The sequence below is a fragment of the Protopterus annectens genome, chromosome 5.part0 (genome assembly GCF_019279795.1).
Source record: "Protopterus annectens isolate FY-2018-M chromosome 5.part0, PAN1.0, whole genome shotgun sequence".
Classification (NCBI taxonomy): Eukaryota; Metazoa; Chordata; order Ceratodontiformes; family Protopteridae; genus Protopterus; species Protopterus annectens.
In genome coordinates, this window is record NC_056735.1 from 559,671,347 (window position 1) to 559,690,948 (window position 19,602).

The 19,602-nt window shown below is 41.0% G+C and overlaps 1 protein-coding gene across 3 annotated transcripts in view; it reads left to right on the plus strand.

The window, feature by feature from the left end:
• LOC122802701 (arylsulfatase H-like) overlaps nt 1-19,602 on the plus strand; it is a 672,840-nt gene that overhangs the window by 542,184 nt on the left and 111,054 nt on the right. For all 3 annotated transcript variants that reach the window (XM_044072448.1, XM_044072446.1, XM_044072447.1), the window contains exon 8: nt 4,257-4,391. In XM_044072448.1, the coding sequence (XP_043928383.1) occupies nt 4,257-4,391 (135 nt within the window). The remainder of the gene's footprint in view (nt 1-4,256; nt 4,392-19,602) is intronic.

Sequence of the window (19,602 nt, forward strand, 5' to 3'; positions counted from 1 at the left end):
TGAACCTGTCCCTCCAGTACACTCTGTTGATTGTGGTAATGAGGTTGAGGTCTCTGGAGCATGTGGTACGGAGGGATTTGGATTTATTTAGATGTACCATTTCTAACAGAGCTGGGTCAGACATGGCTTTGTAAGTCAAGCAGAGATCGCCTCTAAGTAGGCATTATGAGACAGAGAATAATTGTAGTTTTTTTGAGTCTGTGCATATAGGACAAGTGTTTAAGGCCAAACTCTTATTTATTACAATGGTTAAGCGCTTTTCATTTGTACATTAACAAACTTCATCAGACCAAAAATTCAATTGTTAAAAACCTTTAAATAACCATTCTAAAGGAAGTGATGTCATTAATTTGGAATTCAAAACTTCACATTACTTTTTAAAGTTCCAAAGGTTATTCAAAGAAGTCGACCAAGATGAGCAGGCATGATCTACCCTTCACAAAACCAAACTGTGTGGGATCCAGAGTTTGGAGATTCCCCATATCCTTGTTTATTAGGTCCATGATGATGCTTTCCATAGCTTTGCATATCAGACTCATCAGGCTAATGGGATGATAGTTCCCAGGGTCTGTAGTCATTCATCCTTTGTGGAGAGGGATGACTGTAGCAGTGAGCCATTTGGTAGGGACAAAGCCTGAGGTAAGGCTTGATTGATCAGGGCACACAGGTGAGTTGCCAGTTCACTCTGTAGTTCATGTAGAACACAGCCAGGAATATTGTCAGGTCCCATAGAAGCTGTATTCTTGGCCTTGGATAGTGCTGCAATCTACTGGTATTGTGATTGGACCTTTGGGGAGGGGGGGGGGGGTAAAGTTGGCACTGAATCTGTTGGCCAGTATATTGGCAATATCTGTTGGCTCAGTATAGGAAGTACCATTGTGCAGTAGCTCAGAGCAAATCTGGGTATTGCCGTGGAGATTCTTTACATAACTATAGAAGGCCTTGTGGTTGCCTTTACTATCTGCTACAATTCTGTTTTCATAGATAGATTTAGAGGATTTGATGAGGGATCTCAACTTTTTGTTGAGGCTGCTAAGGGAGGTTTTCCAGGCTTAGGACTTCACCTTATTCTGCATCAGTTTGCTTCTTCTGTTGTAGTGTTTGTTTATGGCAGGGGACCACCAGATTGGCATCCTTTTTTGGAGGAGAGCATCTTGGTTCTATTGGGTATGGTGGGATCCATACATTTGTGTACATGTTCGTACAGTGCATTGGTGTATGATTTTGCAGTAATGCAACTATTCTCCATTTGCATGGGTGCCATAAAGTTAGCCTCCTCTGTTTTAGGTGCCCAAAGTTAGCTTTAGAGAAGTTTTTTATCGTGGTTACCTTTGTGGGGCGGGGGGGGTATGGATTTCCAAGGTGATTAGTTTGTGGTCGGATCTAACCAGGGAGGAGCTGACTATTGGTGTAGAGAAATGGTCACCCATGTTAGTTAATGACCAGGTCAAGGATGTTGCTACCTTTAGTGGGGGGTAAGAACAAGCTGGTCCAGGGCATTGGAATTAATGAACTCCAGGAAATGTTGGGCAAGTGTATTGGTACATGAATAATTTTCCCAGTTAATGGAGGGGATAGTTGAAATAAACTAGTATGATAGTGTTAGATTGGACCCTAATATTCTCCAGGGTGCTTAGGAACGTGGAGTGTGAGTCTTGGGACATGGTTGGAGACCTATAGCAGGCTATGACCTGGATTGTTGTCTTACCCAGTGTTAGCTGCACCTGAAGTATCTCTGATGCGTTATGTTGGGCTACCAGTCTGGAGGTGTGTGCATCCTTTATGAAAATGGAAACACCACTGCCTTTGGAGCTTTGGTCCAAGTTCTGGGGATGAAAGATGTGGAAAGAGTTATAGCCTGGTAGTGTAGGGGTGCTTTCTGCTGCCTTGAACCAGGTCTCTTTTACAGCACAAATGTCGATGTTATCCATTTTAAGGAGTGCTTTGAGCGAGTGCATTTTGAGATTTAGACTTCTACCATTGAGCAGCATGACCCTCAGATTGCATTTGTTTGTAGCTGTTACGGTGGTAATTTGGTCTTTGGAACACCACCTAAAAAGGCACTATAGGGGTGGCAAGAGCCTTGGCCCATATCCCAAAGCTCAGGGGTGACAGATGCAGGCCATCTCTGGAAAAGCTTTGAGGTCTGTCAATCCTGTCATCTCAGTCAGATACTGGATCCCCTTAGAATGACACCAGAAACTTAGCCACTTGTTGAAATCAGTCATTTTCTGATTGAACTCTGGTATCATTCTGTGTGATAGTAGGATGCTGCTCAGGGTTAGGATCATACCCGCCTGGGCTACATAATCTGAGAGCTCCTCCATGTCTCTTTTCATGTAGTCCAGGGAGGTACATCACAGGTTATTCACACCCAGTAACACATTTATTTCTGTAAGTTCCCTTGCTTCATATAAAACATTACAGTAAAGTTGCAATTACACTTTTGGTTTGCCACTGCTGTATATATTGCCATGGCTAACAAGTATATCTTAATGGCCAAGTAAAGATATTCAAGAAAGCTAACACTTTTTTGAAGATTTCAGAACCATAAGAAACCTGTACAAAAAACATAAGTAACTCTTGTAATACAAGTAGCTCTAGCAAAGCCAGCTTTTGTTTCCTACTGAAGGCATTCATAAAACACCTAAACTAAATACATACATAATGGTTTTGAAACTGTCTCCATGGAAGACTTCATCAGGTTGTGAAATGCATTACCATATGTTAGGAAAATACAACAGAGATCCATTTCAGTTTCTTACTTTATTCTCATGTTATCCATCAAATAGAACATATATGTGAAGAAGAAAAATATTATGCAATGCTGGGATTATCATCATGAACTACTGAAAAAAATGTACTGACTTGCATGTTTTTTACAATGCTGATTTTTATAGGTAGGAGAAAAAAATGTTGCACAGCAGAATACTGTACAAGCAGCCTGCCTTTAAATATTTGGAAGATGCAGCATAACCATCAGTCCTATAAACCACTTCTTGTTATGAACGTGTCTTAAGAAAGAAAAAGAAAAATGGATGAAATCTGATGTTTTTGCTGATACAGAAGTTCATTGTTTATACATCCTGTCAGTCTAGTTTTACAATTTTCCATGACAATAAAGCAAATCAGCAAGAAAGTCCTGAGGAAGCTTACAGCTAGCAGGATTTGTAGATTATTTTTAATCCAAAGGAGCAATTGAAAGCTAGAGACCCTAAAATGTATAATGAAAAAGTGAAACGTACAAATTTTTGTCTGGGGATGAAGGCAGCTATGATATATTAAAGAATGGAAACAGTTGAGATAGAAAGGTCTGCTTGTTGGTGAAACAGCAGACACCTGCTGCAGCTAATTGCTCAGTGTGATGCTGTGTTTTTTTTTTAATCAGTTTGTGAGTATTGCAGAACGGCTGACTTTTTACATTGAAGCACCAATCCCTGATCATCACACTGCTTTTCTCATTTTATCTCATTCTGTCTTAACTTTTTAGTGTGGTTGCTTGCTTGCATTGCAACATTGTACTAGTTCTGGAGTATAATGTAGCAGGTGACAGTGATGTCTTCTTTTATACAGTTAAAAGCTGCCAAATCATTATAGGCTCAATATCGCATTGGATTCAGTTAAAGCTTATATTTTGTTTAGTCAGTTTTCTAAACTTCTGATGTAACAAGTCATGTTATTTCCTCGTATATGAAGCTTATCAGACTCAGATGAGGGAATAAACAGTGGACTGTGACAAGGAACTGTGGATTATGATGAGATAAGTGCACAGCCTTAAAACAGGTGCAGCAAACACTCAAGAAGGCCAATGGCTGTGCTTCCTGATAGATTCGCTTTAAATTCTGAACTGCAAAAGGAGGATCACACATTTCAGGCCCATTTTTAGAAATTTCTTGACCCATTTTAAAAGTCTCTTTATAATGTCTGTGTATGTAATGAATTCTCAAATAGTGGTGTTTTTTTAAATAATAAATTGTGGTTATGAAAGATTCAAAGAGGCATTTCATTTCTTAGGTACTGTGAGACTATCACAGATTTCTACCCCTTATTTGTTTCCTTTATGTATTACAGTTTTGCTAAAAGTTGTGTTTGTTTTTTGTAGTAGAGTTACCTACTGCCTTAATTTGCATGCATGATGTGTCCCTGACCCTTAACTGTTTAGAATTTACGATTAATCTTTATTGAGTTAAAGATATATCATATTTTGCTGTACATCCAAGACTGTTTTCCATCCTAATTTATTTGTTTCATTTCAGGTGAGATAACAGACTCTATTAAGAGACTGTCTTTGGAAAATAAAACATTGGTTTATTTTACATCTGATCATGGTGGGCATCTCGAAAGTAGGCAGATGGGTAAACAAACTGGTGGCTGGAATGGAGTGTACAAAGGTGAGCTTTCCATATATTTGGGCATGTATGAATAAAACAAACCATCATAGCTTACATTTCTTTAATTTTTGACAGAAGCTATGTGCATTTAGCATCACAGCACTTGCATTTCAGAAAGTATAAATCTTCAGTCTTAACTGTAGGATTTTGAAAGCATACATTAACTAATAATGCATAGACTGTACTGACTGAGTACCTAATTGGAGTATTTGGAATTTTTACTCTTCAGGAGTCTGTCTGTTTGCAGCCCCTATTGAGAGCCTACTACAGCAAATATAAATATTTGAATCTTACAATACAAAGGGTATAACATAGAGGTGATCGTCCTGCTATTGTCTTTCTCTGCTTTTTGACAACAGAAAATGTAAGAAATTAAAATAATGAACAAAAGAATAACTGCTACTATGCTTGGGGATGTTTACGTATGCTTTACAGCATGCCTTAGATTGCTAACAAGTAGTAAAGCTTGTTAAAGTAATGTGATTCATGAATCACCACATGAGCTAGTATATTTTTAAGAGCTTTTTGACATTTTCATATAAACAATTATATTTGCTTTGAGGTTTGTCTTGACTGAGTTAAAATGCTCACCACTGCAGAGGAGAGTGTGTCTAAATACCAGGAAACAAAATTAATGTCTTAAAATGCATTTTTCTGCATTTTTTTATTAGATACTAGATACAGGTCAAAACATCCTACTGAACTGCATGCAGATTAACTGGAGAAAAAGATAAAATGGAGAGCATAGAGCAGTGATGAAAACATTATCTGTTTTTCAGGTTGTGGATGGATTGACTTCCAATGTTTGAAGGATATGCTCAAATTATTAAAAATAATTATTGCTTCTTCTTAACTTGGAAAGAATGTACAAGGGAGGGAAACCTTCTGCTCCTAGAGTGTAGCCCACAGGGTGGGTATAAATTTCAGGAGAGAAGAACACACTACCTGGAAAGAATCGCGCTTTTTGGAGGCTCAGGAAGTAGTCCTTAAAGCTTTATCTCTTGCATTTCTTATTAGATACTAGATACAGGTCAAAACATCCTGCTGAAATTTTGAGGACTACTTCCTGAGCCTCCAAAAAGTGCAATTCTTTCCAGGTAGAGTGTTCTTCCCTTCTTCTTAACTTGGGAGACTGTATGGCCAGACCCAAGTCTCTTGCATTGAGTGAGCCATGTTTTTGTTCCAAAAAATGGAAATCCTGTTATGTAATTACTTTGGTAATGAGGTTATAGATAACCATAACCAGTATGTCTTGAGGATTCATTGTGATCTCTAACAAAAATATCATGAAAAGTAATGGCAGGGAAAATTGCGAATTGTTTAAATGAAAGCTAAACCATGAGCATTTTTTGTACTTGGTACTTGTTTGCTGAGGAGTGCATACAAACTGTTTACTGATGTCCATTCTCTAGAATTCAGGAAAAACTTGTAGTAATTACTTACCACAGGTTAATCAAGTATCATGATGGTGAGAGAATGCAATTCAGATACAGCTGTAGCCACAATGAGAAAGACCACATTATTGTCTCATTACCATATCTCTAAATTACGCACTAACCAATGCATTGTGTGCCATTGCAGGGGATTACCATTCCATGCATGCCCATAACCATGAAAGCTGTCTCTCTACCACAAACTGCATTTGCTGTACCACAACTCTGATTAATGCTGGTATGCTCATAGCCATAAGTGATGTGTGCTAGAAGACATGTCAGCATGTCAACACCCATGACTACAGGGATGGTCTCTGCTGGAAGTAGATACTTCCAATCTAGATTCTGCTGTGGAAGTGCGAGCACTGTGTGAGCTGGATCTTTGTCATCAGTGGCCGTGTTGACTAACATATGTGGCTGTAGAAGATGACTGCCTTTGTTGACAACCCCTCACACCTGGTAAGTGAGACAGAGGTGACATTGCATGTTCCAGTGAGTGATTTAGTCTGTCCTGGGAATCACACATATGAGACATGCACACAGTTTGGTCATTATCCTCAACATTACAGCCGTGGTTGTGATGGTTCCAGCAAGTGCCTTCACAGAGGATCTGCACATACATTAAGTTGTGACCACTGACACACCAATCTCAGGGAGAAAGGAGTTGGCAAGTCTCCAGCAAGCACCATTATCAACTCTCTATGTGAGCCTTTCTGCCATGAGTGCTACAGGCAGAGTCAGACATCTGTCTAATGGAGGCCAGCAGTCTTCATGATTGATAGTGTCCTCATCAACCTGTTCTCTCTGTGATGTATGGGTTTCCTGAGAATACTCAGGCATAGAGTCTGTGTTCATGGTGTGCAATGAGAATGCAAAGATCACATTTTCTGTGTTTAGCTCCCACTCTGTATTCTTTGACTGTGCAAGATCATCCCTTTCATCATTACCAGAGACTGTAGATCCTCCAGCATCAGGTGGGGCCAGTTAGCCAGATAAAGAATAATCAGTGAATACACAAAAATACAAAATATCCAGTGTAACCATAATTCATCCATGAAACTATACATTCAAATTACAGTTTTACAAATATAAACATGATAAAAACTAATATTCTACGACCATAACATGTACAGATGGATGTGGTTGTTGAACACCTGATGTAACTATATACCATAAGTCGGACAGTTTTAATTACATTTTATAGTGATGTAAGGATACATAGGACTTGCAGGTACTGGGTCTTGATTCAAATGGTGTGGCAATGCTGGACAGTGACTCAGGAGAAAGTTCTGCATTTGTCAAGTCAGGCACCAACCATCTGTCTGTAATATCTCCCACAATTTCTGCCAGCGGCCAATGGATGACAATGGCAATACCTCCACTCACACTACTACAGACATGCACAATTGTACCAGCATTCAGTGTAGGGCTACCAGAAGCAAGTGGTTCAGGTACAGCAGCAGATGTGGAGGCAACTGTGGCAGGCTGGAATCTAGATATTCTGGATGCTTTTGGTGAATGATGTGGTGTCCTTGCTGCTGTCACAATTGGTGGTGGTGGTGGGGGGGGGGGGCACTGACAGGCCTTGCCAAAGGTATAGGTGTAGTTTGCTGTGCTGCTGCAAACAGAAGGGAAATAAATGTGTGTAAGAAATAGGATAGTGATGTGGGAGTAAAAATACAGTGAAAAACTGTAACTCTTACTAAGTGCAGAATGCTGTTGGACAAAAAGCACTTATGAATTTAGCAGGAATGTTAGTATATAGAAATGTGTATGGAGCCTGAACCAATAGCCAACATCATGTGCTGTCTGACAGAGGAGTAACATGGTAAGTTATTTAGACAGACCAAGATGCAGTAATGATGTCAGAGACAAATGTACCTATAAAAAAAAGAAAAAAAAAAGAGGCTGCTCAGACATGCATTCCACTCACAGGTCATACGCAAAGGAAACAACCTTTGCTTTTGTATTGAAACATGTCCACTCAGCTGATAATGATGATCTTACATATGTGCTCTGTGTAATGCTGCAGTTATAATAATGAAAAGGAGAGAAATAAAGATAACTCTTAAAAGATTTTTCATGATAACACAAGTGTGAGCAGGGAGTGAACCCACATGCATCCTAGCAATGTGAGAGCAGAGGCTTAACATCCTGACATGTGTCCATATATACAGGATGCATATACAAACACACGGATAACACTGAACAGTCATACTGCTACCTTTGAGTCATGGCACTTGTTTGTGAAATTGACCTATTTTTAAAATGAATCCCTTCTATTTTTAATATTGTTAATTTTAAAAGCATGACATTATGAAACAGGTAAACTCACCCTGATGTTCTCTTAGGCACTCCAGTCTTCACCCATGCAGCTGCATATTTCCTTTGATATCTTCAGGGGCTACACACGTAAAAAGAGCGGTGTATAACATATCTGCATGACGTGGTGCCAGTTTAAATGAGCAGCTAACATAAGAGGTCTACTCACAGAACATAGGTGGTGCCTGCTCTTTAACTTAATCATCCCATCGGCCATTGAGGTGAGGATTGTAAAGCCTTGAGTCACTGTAATGGCGATGGCACTGATCACCCATGTACATGATGCCAGTTGCATGGACGACAGCCTAGGCTAAACTATTCCTGGCTACAGTATAAGACTCATGTCCTTCATAGCCTTCCAGCAAGAGCTTCTGACTGTAATCCTGATGGAACAGCTGGAGGAATATTTTTGTTTCCTCCACACACCACCTCTGCACTCTAAAAGGTGCACTCCCTTTTTCCTTATCTATCCCTGATAAAGCTTGAAGAATCTCTGATAAAAATAGCAAAGAATAGGTGCCCTAATCAGGTCACACGTGTCTGATCTACCACACAATCAAGTGCATTAAAAGGCACTAATGGGCACTAATGGACTCCTCCTTTGATGATACATAGCAAAATCAGAAAATATATGTACTGCATTATTACAGCTCATAATGACACAATGGTATGGAATATGGTAGCCCTCATTTCCTTTGTATAACGTAAAGTATTCAGAAACTACAGTGACTCCATGTATAAAAGGTTATATATGGAATTGCAGCTGCCCACCTCCTGAAAGCATGGCCTGGGTGGGCCTCACATGTGCAGTGATGCCTGCAGGCATCCAGCTGTGCACACTGCATCAAGGAAAAGTCTGTACAATGTTTAGCAGGTTTTCTTGTAATGCTAATCGAGTGATTCAGAAACAATAATTATCTACACCCTAATTAGCATTAACATTGTGCCGATCTAGGTAAAACTACATCACATAAAAACGACCGGAAGAAAAGGACCTTATCATGCAGCAGAAGTAAATAGTAGAGCTTACAGCTGGATTCCTCTATAAGATGACTTTGGAAAAAAATTTCATCCAAAATATATTTGCTTCTATAACGTATGTCCTACTTCTGATACCCTTGATAAGTGTAAGCATGGGCCTGGGAGATGAACCATTTACAGGTTACTTGTTTGCATCAGAGACATAGGTCTCAAACCAGGGATGAATTTCCAGATGTTCTTTGTGTTTCATTGTTGCAGTCATCACATTTGGGTTATCTGCCTACAGGTATCCCTCAGCCGGCCTGAATACCAGAGTCTTCAGATTTGTGCGTCGGATGCTGTCGCTTCTTCCATGACGTCAGGTCGTCAGGGGTATAAAACATGCAGCCGATGCCATTACATCAGTGTTTCTTGCCGTGCGGTGCCCGAAGCAGAAGCAGTTCGCAAGTGCTGGTCGGCTGACTCCTAAAGTTTCGTTTTCGAGTTTTAGACCTGAAGTCTTCAAAAAGATAAGTACCCCGTTGGGGATCCTTTTTTCTTGCTCTAACCAATGCCAGAAAAAATTAACAATTGTCTTGCCTGTGGAAAGCAAATACCACAAAGAGATTTTCATTCTTACTGCATCACCTGTTTAGGCCCTGACCACAACGTCCCTAGCTGTCGGTTTTGTGCCTTGTTCAATACCCAAACTATTCATCGGTGGGCTATTTTTGTAGATAAATACTTTCGTTCTCGATCTCCATACTCCAAAATGGCTTCGTTAAGCCATATAACTGCCGATCTCCTGAAAAAACATAAGGATAAAGACAGAGACATACCGCATAGGTCCAAAACTGCCAACGACGCTTCCGATAAGCTAGTCGGCAGTCTGCTGGTACTCAGTGAGGCACTTTTGCTGCCCCTGATACCCGCTACTACAGATTCGCAGGCCTCTACTAGACCCATTCTTCGACTATGGAACCTGCTGATATCTCTACCTTGGATGGGTTCAGAGCCACTATGCAGGCACTGGCTTCTGAGGGTGTATTCAGGCCTGATTTTTATATCAAACTGATGACTTCATTTCAAGCTAAAAATACCAATTTCCTCAGGCCTAAAGCTTTCACTAAGCCTAGAAAACCAAGGACCAAAGCACATTCTCGGGCCCATATGCTTCAAAAACAAATTATTAGAATGTCTGAAGACTTTATTACCTTAATTAGGGGAAGCCAGCCTTCCCCCTCTAAGAGACCTAGAACTGATTTATTTTCTTTCTAATTCTTCTGATCAGGAATCTGATATCTCTGTTCCTTATGACTACCAAGATTTACCCTTATCTACTTATGAGGATTCTGATGCAGAGGATTCCATTTCCTCTGTTTCCCCCTCAGAAGATTTTTTTTTTTGGTGAAACCTTGCATACCCTTAGTGAGCATTTCCACTGGAAAAGCCAGGACTATTCTCAATCCAAAAAGAGACTTAGGGAATTTTTAAACCTGCTTCAACTCAGGCCTCTAGCTATCCCTCCTGTTCTGGAGATTATAGATTATGTTTTCTTGGAATCCAGCCCCAGACACTTACCTGACAGGTACTACAGAGTACTTGGCTCTCACAAATTCCTTTTCAAGAATCCTACTTCAGATCCAGAGACCATTTCCCAAGGACCAAAAGGCATTAAGGCTACTACTGCCAAAAATCCTACCCTTTCTGATAGGGATTTTAGAGCTTTAGACAGATGGGGTAAGAATGTATATACTTCTGCCACTTTGGCCATTAGGTCTTTAAATTGCCAGTTTCATATTTTAAAGTATCAGCAGCATATTATGGGCTTAATTAGACAGAAAATTATGTTGATTCCTGACTGTGCTGAGCGCAAAGATTTACAAGAGTTAATGCATTCTGCTGACCACGTTGGTAAACATGCTTTGCAATGTGGTTTTGATGCTTTAGAAGCATCTTGCATGGCTGCTGTCACTGGGTCTGTACTTAGAAGGCATGCTTGACTTAAGGAACAAAACTTGCCAGGTCATGTTAAAGCTAATTTACTGGATGTACCCTTACACCAAGAGCACCTTTTTGGCAATAAAGCAGAAGAAGTCCTCAAAAGGATGGAGGAAAAAGCTAAATCTATGCAAACTGTTAAAGATGTTTTACAAGTACAGCCACATAGATTCAGCAGGCATTGGCCTTCAAAGAACTGGTCCTTTCCAGTCCCTTCCAGGCCTTCGCAGTCCAAACTCAGGAGTAGCAGACCACCAAGACTTCAGTCTCAGGCTATGCATAGATCTAAGCAGTGGGGGGCCCCCACTTCCAAAGCAGGGAGTAGTAAGCCTCCCCCATGGAAAAATGGCACAGTGACTTATCCTTACCCCTAACAAGCCTTGCTCAACTATTTGCTCCCTTGGGAGGAAAGCTCGCCCTGCATGCAAAAGACTGGGAACTCATTACCTAAGACAAATGGGTTTTAAACATAGTTTCCCTAGGATACAGATTCAACTTACACTCACTCCCAACCCCAAGTGAATGGCCAGACCTTCCCCCAAACCAGTGGGTTGAGGCCCAAAAAGAAGTGCTCTCTCTCTCTCTCTCCTCAGTATCAGGGCTATTCAACCTGTTCCAGCAGAACAAAGGGGACAAGGTTTTTATTTAAGACTGTTTCTGGTTCCCCGAAAAGAAAACTCCTGGCATCCTATCCTGGACCTTTCTATTCTCAACACCTTTCTGGTGGTTCCAAAATTCAAATTCCAAAATTCAAAATGCTAACTCTTCAGCAGCTTCTTCCTATGCCAGCCAAGGATACTTGTCTGACAACTCTAGACTTAAAAGAAGCTTACCTGCACATCCCAATAAGGGAATCCTGAAGAACATTCCTACGCTTCAGGGCAGTCTCCACGCACTATCAGTTCTCTGCTCTGCCCTTTGGCTTATCTACTGCGCCCAAGGTATTTACAAAGTGCCTAGCTCCTGCCATTGCATTTTACAGGAAGAGAAATATTCAGATTTACCCATATTTGGATGAGTGCCTGATTTAGGCAGAGAGTCAGGACTTGCTATTACAGCACCTGGCATTTGTAAAGAGACTTCTAACTTCACTGGGGTACACATTCAATGAGAAGAAATCACACCTATTACCCTGCCAACAGATTGTATTCCTGGGAGCAAGCTTGAACACAACTTCCCAGATGGCATTCCTCACTCCAGAAAACCACGTTCATTTGACAACCTACTTCAGACTACTGGCCATAAAACCCAGCTATCTGCAAGGAAAATCCTGCAAGCCCTGGGGGTCATGGCCTCTTGCATTCTATTAATTCCAATGCAAGACTGCATATGAGGAAACTTCAGTGGTACCTAAAAAGCCTATGGCGTCAACATTCTCAGGACCTGGAAATAATGATTCCTATTATCCCTTGTCTAAGGGCAAAGTTCCTTTGGTGGGCAGAGGCCAGCTACCAAAACAAGGGACTCCCTTTCACTCTACCCCTTGCCTCCCACACCCTAACAACAGATGCATCAGACTATGCATGGGGGGACTCACATGGCAGGGCAGTGTATTCAGGACAAATGGAACCCAAAACAGATGCACCTGCATATCATTCAAAAAGAAATGTTAGCTGTACAGAATGGTCTGACAGCCTTCAGAGACCTTATTCTTCCAGTACAACTATTGGTAAAGATAGACAACACCAAAGTTATGTGGTACATAAACAAGCAGGGGGGAACTCATTCCTACCCACTCTGCAGATTAGCCATGGCTCTGTGGAACACAGCCTTGAGCTACCAAGTGAACCTACAAGCTTGATTCCTGCCAGGAAAACTATATTCACTGGCAGATGAAAGGCAGAAATCTCATGGACCCACATGAATGAAAACTGGAACTCAAAATATTCAAGCTCTTGAGGAACAAATGGAGGGCTCCAGAGGTAGACCTGTTTGCCTCCCCTCAGAACTACCAATTAAACAAATTCTGCATCAGAACTTCCCACAGTCAAGCTTGGAAAGTGGATGCCCTGTCCTTTACCTGGAAAAGCCTCTCAGTTTATGCCTTTCCCCCTCTGCCTTGCCTCTCGAAGGTTCTACTAAAGATCAAACAGGACAAGCCAAGGACAATACTGATTGCACCAAAATGGCCATTCCAGCACTGGTACTCCCTTTTGCACAGTCTGACAGTGCTACAACTTTGGCACCTGCGTCAGACCCCTTCCCTGCTGTCCCAGCAGGTGGGCCAGACTCTGCACCCTCAGCTTCAAACCCTGAACCTTGCAGCTTGGCTAATTCCCTGACCTCACCTCCAGCAACCCTCAGTAAGCAGGTGCTGGATGTCATTCTTGAGGCAAGGAGGCCTAGTACTAGAAAATCCTATTCAGAAAAGTGGAAAAGATACTGTTCCTGGAGCCAAGCCCATGGGATGGGCACAACGGTGCCCGGCTTACCTCATATTCTAGATTATTTAACAGAAATGCTCCACAAGGGCCTATCTTTCTCTTCAATTATGATTCATGCCTCTGCCATATCAGCACATTATAATACTGACCCACTCCTTTTCTCTCATCCCCTGCTAAAACAATTCCTTAAAGGGGCCAAAAATTTAAGACTGCCCAGAAGAGCTCCCACTCCAGCCTAGGACCTTAACTTTGTATTGGAAAAACTCACTCTTCCCCCCTCTGAACCATCTGCTACAGCAGAGTTGAAATTCCTTTCTTGGAAAACATCTTTACTTCTAGCCATCACTTCAGCAAGAAGAGTGTCTGAACTGCAGGCCCTCATGGCGGTAGAACCCTTCATTATCTTCCATGGTGACAGGGTTTCCCTCAGGACTAATCCATACTTCATGCCCAAGGTGGTGTCTAGTGTGGCTCTAAACCAGTCCATTCAGTTGCCTACTTTTTTCCCTAATCCTCATTATAAAGGGGAAAGGATACTGCATTCTCTGGACATACACAGACAGCGTAGATTATATTTGGACAGGACTAAGCCTCTCAGAAAATCTGACCAGCTGCTAGTGAGCTCTGCTGCTGGGGCAGAGGGGAAGGCCATTTCAAAGCAAACCATTTCCAAATGGATAGCACATTGCATCCATTTCTGCTACAAACACCATGGAAAACCTACCCCACAGGGGATAAGAACACATTCCACCAGGGCTACATCTACCTCTCCTGCATTTCTCAGAGGACTCCCTACCAGGGACATCCTGGAAGCTGCAACCTGCACATACTTTCACCAAGCATTACCACCTGCCTATCTTTTCTAAACCCAGAACTAGATTTGCCACAGCAGTTTAACAGGACCTTATCGCTAACCCTAATGCTCTTTAACTACCTCCACCATTCCTTAGCTTTGGGAATAAACCCAAATGTGATGACTGCAACAGTGAAACATGAAGAACATAGTACAGTTGTGTACACTTACCATAAATGTAGATGTTCGAGTGTATTCACTGTTGCAGTCCTGATTACCCTCCCTCCATCCCCCTGACTTCTCTTGACTTTTACCTTTCCTCCATGTTTGGCATATATTATATCATGTGTATTTTCTTTTTGCTGGGGGTGTTCCATACCATATAATTGCTTCCTACTGTGGGGGCACCTGACATTTGGGGCAAGAGAAACTGATGTAATTGCATTGGCTGCATGTTTTATACCCCTGATGACCTGACATCATGGAAGAAGTGACAGCATCTGATGCACAAATCCGAAGACTCTGGTATTCAGGCCGGCTGAGGGCTACCTGCAGGCAGATAACCAAAATGTGATGACTGCAACTGTGAATACACTCGAACATTGGTTCATAGGTTCATAGGTAGGTACTAGGGTATTGGCCCAAGGGCCTACGTAAGCCTAGCCAACAAGGTTCCCTGGCTTACGCTACCCAAGAAAGTTATTTTCCTGTGCCACAGTCGAGCATCTAGAACATCTACATTTATGGTAAGTGTACACAGCTGTATTTTTCCCATCTAATTGTCCAAGTTGCATTTGAATTGGATTAGGGAGGAACTCTGCCTCACATGGATGGGGAACCTCTTCCATAGACGGGGTAGTCTCTGGGATACTTAGCTATCTCTCCAGCAGGTCCCATTTATATCGCAGGCAAGGTTTAAGTCTTTAGAATGGGTAATTCTGTTACTGTTTGTTTTGTGGATATGCAGGAGATCCATCAGAGTGGGGTCTAACAATGCCCTGTATGCCGGGCATAGATCTCCCCTCAAAAGCCTGTAGGAGAGAGAATGTTTCATTGAAACCTTCAGTATGAATGTTTCTTCATGTTGTAAATTAAGTGCTCAGTAGAATATCAGTGAAGTACATTGTGGGTTTAAATCTTCTAAGGGTTGTATGCTTTTTCAGGATTTTTTGCTTGCATTCTGTACACGCTTATCAATCACCTATGTGCCTTACTGAGTGAGTTAATATAAGTACTTTCATGGCTAAACTTGTAAGTAAAGTGCCTGGTAGAATGTCAGTTGAGATAACTGAGAGTTCAAATCTTATTTGGGGGGTATATGAATGTTTTTTTCATTACTTTTTTATTATGGTACAGGTACAGTGATAACTTGCTGATGTCATCACTAGTTTTGGCTGATAAAATATATTAATTTTCTACCCTTCCTATCCCTGTTTCCTTCTTTATTAACTTCATTAACTTCAGATTGATATCAGTTTGTTGTCTCACAATCCCCTCTCCATCACTTCCTACATCACTGATTGTGTCACAACCTCCCTTTGATTGTTTCTGTGGCCAACTACCTCTTCTGTGCTCCTACTTTAAGCATTCTTCCCTGTCTACTCCATAGAAGACATTTTGCTGCACATATCTATATCTATATATATATATATATATATATATATATATATATATATATATATATATATATATTTATTAGTGCTCTGCAAAAGGTTGAGTGTGTGTTTGTCTAAAAGCTGTTTAGTCTGAGATCACTTAGTTCCATTTCAATTGAATTCCAAAGATAAAATGCTTTTTACGAAGCAATTTGAAACAGTGTGGCTATATTTTACTGGTTATGACAGTGTGCGTTTGGGAGATATCCGATGTAAAATTCTGTGTACCGTCACATGTAATTCTAAATTATTTATATTGCATGCTGTATGATGTTTTACATAGGTAAAACTTCTAGAAATTTATTGAAGCACATATAATAAAATATATATACTATTAAGTCTAATGAGACCTTAAATTACTTATTTAAATATACCTTCCAATGTAAAGAAGCTTTATTGAAATATGAAGGTTTGGAAGAAATCTGTTTCCTTTATGGGAAAGAACCAATGAGGAATTATTGAATTGGATGGAGTATGTTTGTCAGGTTAAGTTTAATGATGTGTAAAACCTGATATCAGTGATATGGATACTTTTAAAAGTTTTTTTTTATTTTACAGAATGGAAAATTGAAGAAAAGAGACCAAGTGACATACTTGTTAAGGTTTTACCTCTCATGCACAATGTACAAAGTTCGATCCTTGCCTCCAGCCATTGCCTGTTTAGAGTTTGCATGTTCTCCCTGGGTATCTGTGGGGGTTCCACCTACCTCCAATAAACATGCTGAGTGTTTTTCATCTCAAACTTACAAATGAATGGAGCTGTCAGCAGCAGCACAGACTCTACATGGTGCCCTGTAGGGGGAAGATTTTTATAGACCAACTGTTTTCATCATTTACTGTGGTGCACATTATCTTCAAGATAAGGAAATCATGCATCACAAATTGTATGCTGCGACTTAACAGTATGATAATCATGCCTCTAGGTGATTTGGTCATGTTGCCTCTTGTCACCAAATGGACATAGGTATTTCTTGGTGATAAGTGGGTTAAGGACCTAACCTGCACCAGGGTCCATGCTAATGGTGGGAGGAGTGTATGTGCCCCTGTTGACCAGTGTGTGCCTGCAATAAATCTCAGCACCCCTTGTTAATAAGATGCTGGCCAGCTGGTGTCCAGTTGCCCCACCTGGATTACCTGGAATTGCTCTAAACCAATCAACCTGCCAAACATGAATTAAGAAACAGCAACACTTCTGTGTCATATTGCCTATCTAGATAGTCTTCATGTAATATAATGTAATTACAATAAAGATACTAACTTGCTCTACTCTAGACTTACTTAGGTAGTTAATCTTGTGTTACTTACTTTAGTCTATCTCTTTTACGTATAAATTGCAATTTTTATCTTGTACACTCATTCCATGTAATTGTCAATGTTCAAATTGTACAGCCTTGAATTTTTGTAATTTCTTCTGGTGTAATCTTGAATTTATGTAAGTTTTGAGATATATTTGGCTCAGCTGGACTAACCTGGTTAACAAGTAAGTAAACAAATAAGTGCTATACTCAATGTAGGTTCACTGACAAGATGGAGCTTGAAGGTGGATGACGTGATGACATGGAGGAGGCTGGACATCCTATATATCCAGGAGACAAGATGGAAGGGCAATACAGCAAAGCCAGTCAGCTTGGGATCCAGAGACTACTACTCAGGAGGAGGACAGACTAGAAATGGTGTGGGAATTGTGTTGAGAGAGAGGCTTCAGAAGGCAGTGAGATATGTCATCAAAATTAGTGACAGATTCATGGCAATCAGGCTCCATCCTAATGATAGGACATTATTTATAATCTCAGCCTATGCCTCACAGCAGGGTTGTGATAACAAAGAGAAGAGTGCATTTAGAGAGCAGTTGCAGGACAACATTAATTGGTATTGATAATGGGTGACTCGAATGCACATATCGAGGCAGACAGAACATGATATGAGGACTGCCTTAGTCCACATGAGTGGGGCAATAGGAATAATGAAGGAGACCATTCTAGACTTCTGTCTGGAAAATGGCTTGATAGTAACCAACACATGGTTCAGAAAGACAGTTGCAAGATCACATACAAGAGTGGCCAGCATGCGACTCAGGTAGACTTCCTCCTAGTAAGGAAAGTGCATCGGGGTAGAATCAGCATTTGAAAGATTATCCCCAGTGAAACAGTTGGCCCACAATATAAGTCATTGTTTATCACGCTCTGCTGCAAGCAGTGGTCAGAGATGTCTCTAAGATCAACAGAGACCAGGCTGAAGACCTCAAAGTTGACTGGAGAAAAAGTACAATAGTTCAAGGAATTGCTCAGGGCTCTAGCTCCCCAAGAAGAGGAGAAGGAAATAGGTGTAGATGAAGAAGAATGGCAGTGCCTCAAAACAGCATGTGTGAGGAATATAGAACATATATGTGACTGAGCCAGGTACAGAAATAAGGTACATAAGGTAAGCTGGTGGTGGGATGCAGAAGTCCAGGAAATCATGAGAAAAAGAAGGAGTGCAGGAAAAAGTGGGAGATAGAAAAGATGGACCAGGCTATGAATGAATAATGGTTGGCTAACAAAGAGGCTAAGAAAGGAGTTGCACTAGCAAAGAACAGCACATCAGAGGCACGCTACCAGCTTCTGGAAAGTGATTCAGTTGGCGGCACAAAGAAACTATATCAGGTTGCAATGCAAAAACAGAAAGATAAAGAAGAGAGTCAGACATCCTTCATGCCAGAAGCAAGCTGCTCTCCAATCCACAAGAGATCAAAAGCAGATAAAAGGAATACTTCCAGCAGCTTTTGAATTATGAAAACTCCACAGAAGCTGTGCTGCCCCAGTAACCACCCACAATAAGAGAAGAAGAGGAACCCATACTAGAAGACGTAAGAACAGCACTAAGGAAATGAAGTCAGGGAAAGCAGAAGGCTCAGATGAGATCACAGCAGATATGATTAAGATGCTGAGTGACATGGAGAGAAATGGATCCTGAGGGTAATCATAGCAGTCTGGAGAGAAAGGCTATATCCCAAGTGAATGGAGAATAAGCATATTTGTGCCATTGTATAAAAACAAAGGGGACATCCACAACTAAAATCAGTACAGAGATAGCAAATTCCTGTCACACTGCATGAGAGTTCTGGAGAAGGTGATTGGTAAATGAATACACAGAGCAGCAGAAAGTAAGATGGGAGATGAGCAGTTTGGATTCAGATCAGGATGCAGCACAACTGACTCAGTGTTTGCAGTGAGACAGGTATTTGACAAGAAGCTAGAGATGAAGAAAGAGTCCAATTGGGCATTCCTAATCTTGGAGAAAGCATAAGACATGGTCCCAAGAAAGCTGATTTGGGCAGTCCTGAGATGGTCCAAAGTCCCAGAAACATTGGTAGAATTAGTTCAGGCTATGTACAAAGACCAATGACTCAAGGTCAAACAGTTTTCAGTCTCACAGATGGATTCCCATTGGGAGTGAGTGTGCATCAGGGTTCATCTCTGAACCCACTGCTGTTCAGACTGGTGATGGTATACACCAGCAAATGGGTCAGAGAGGACAGATCAACAAAGTTGTTGTATGCAGACAATGTGGCATTACATGTAGACTCTGAGCAAGATCTTCTCCAAAAGGATAGGGGAATGGAATGCAAAACTCAAGGTACATGGTATGAAACTAAATATCAAAGGGACTACAGACAATTGGCAT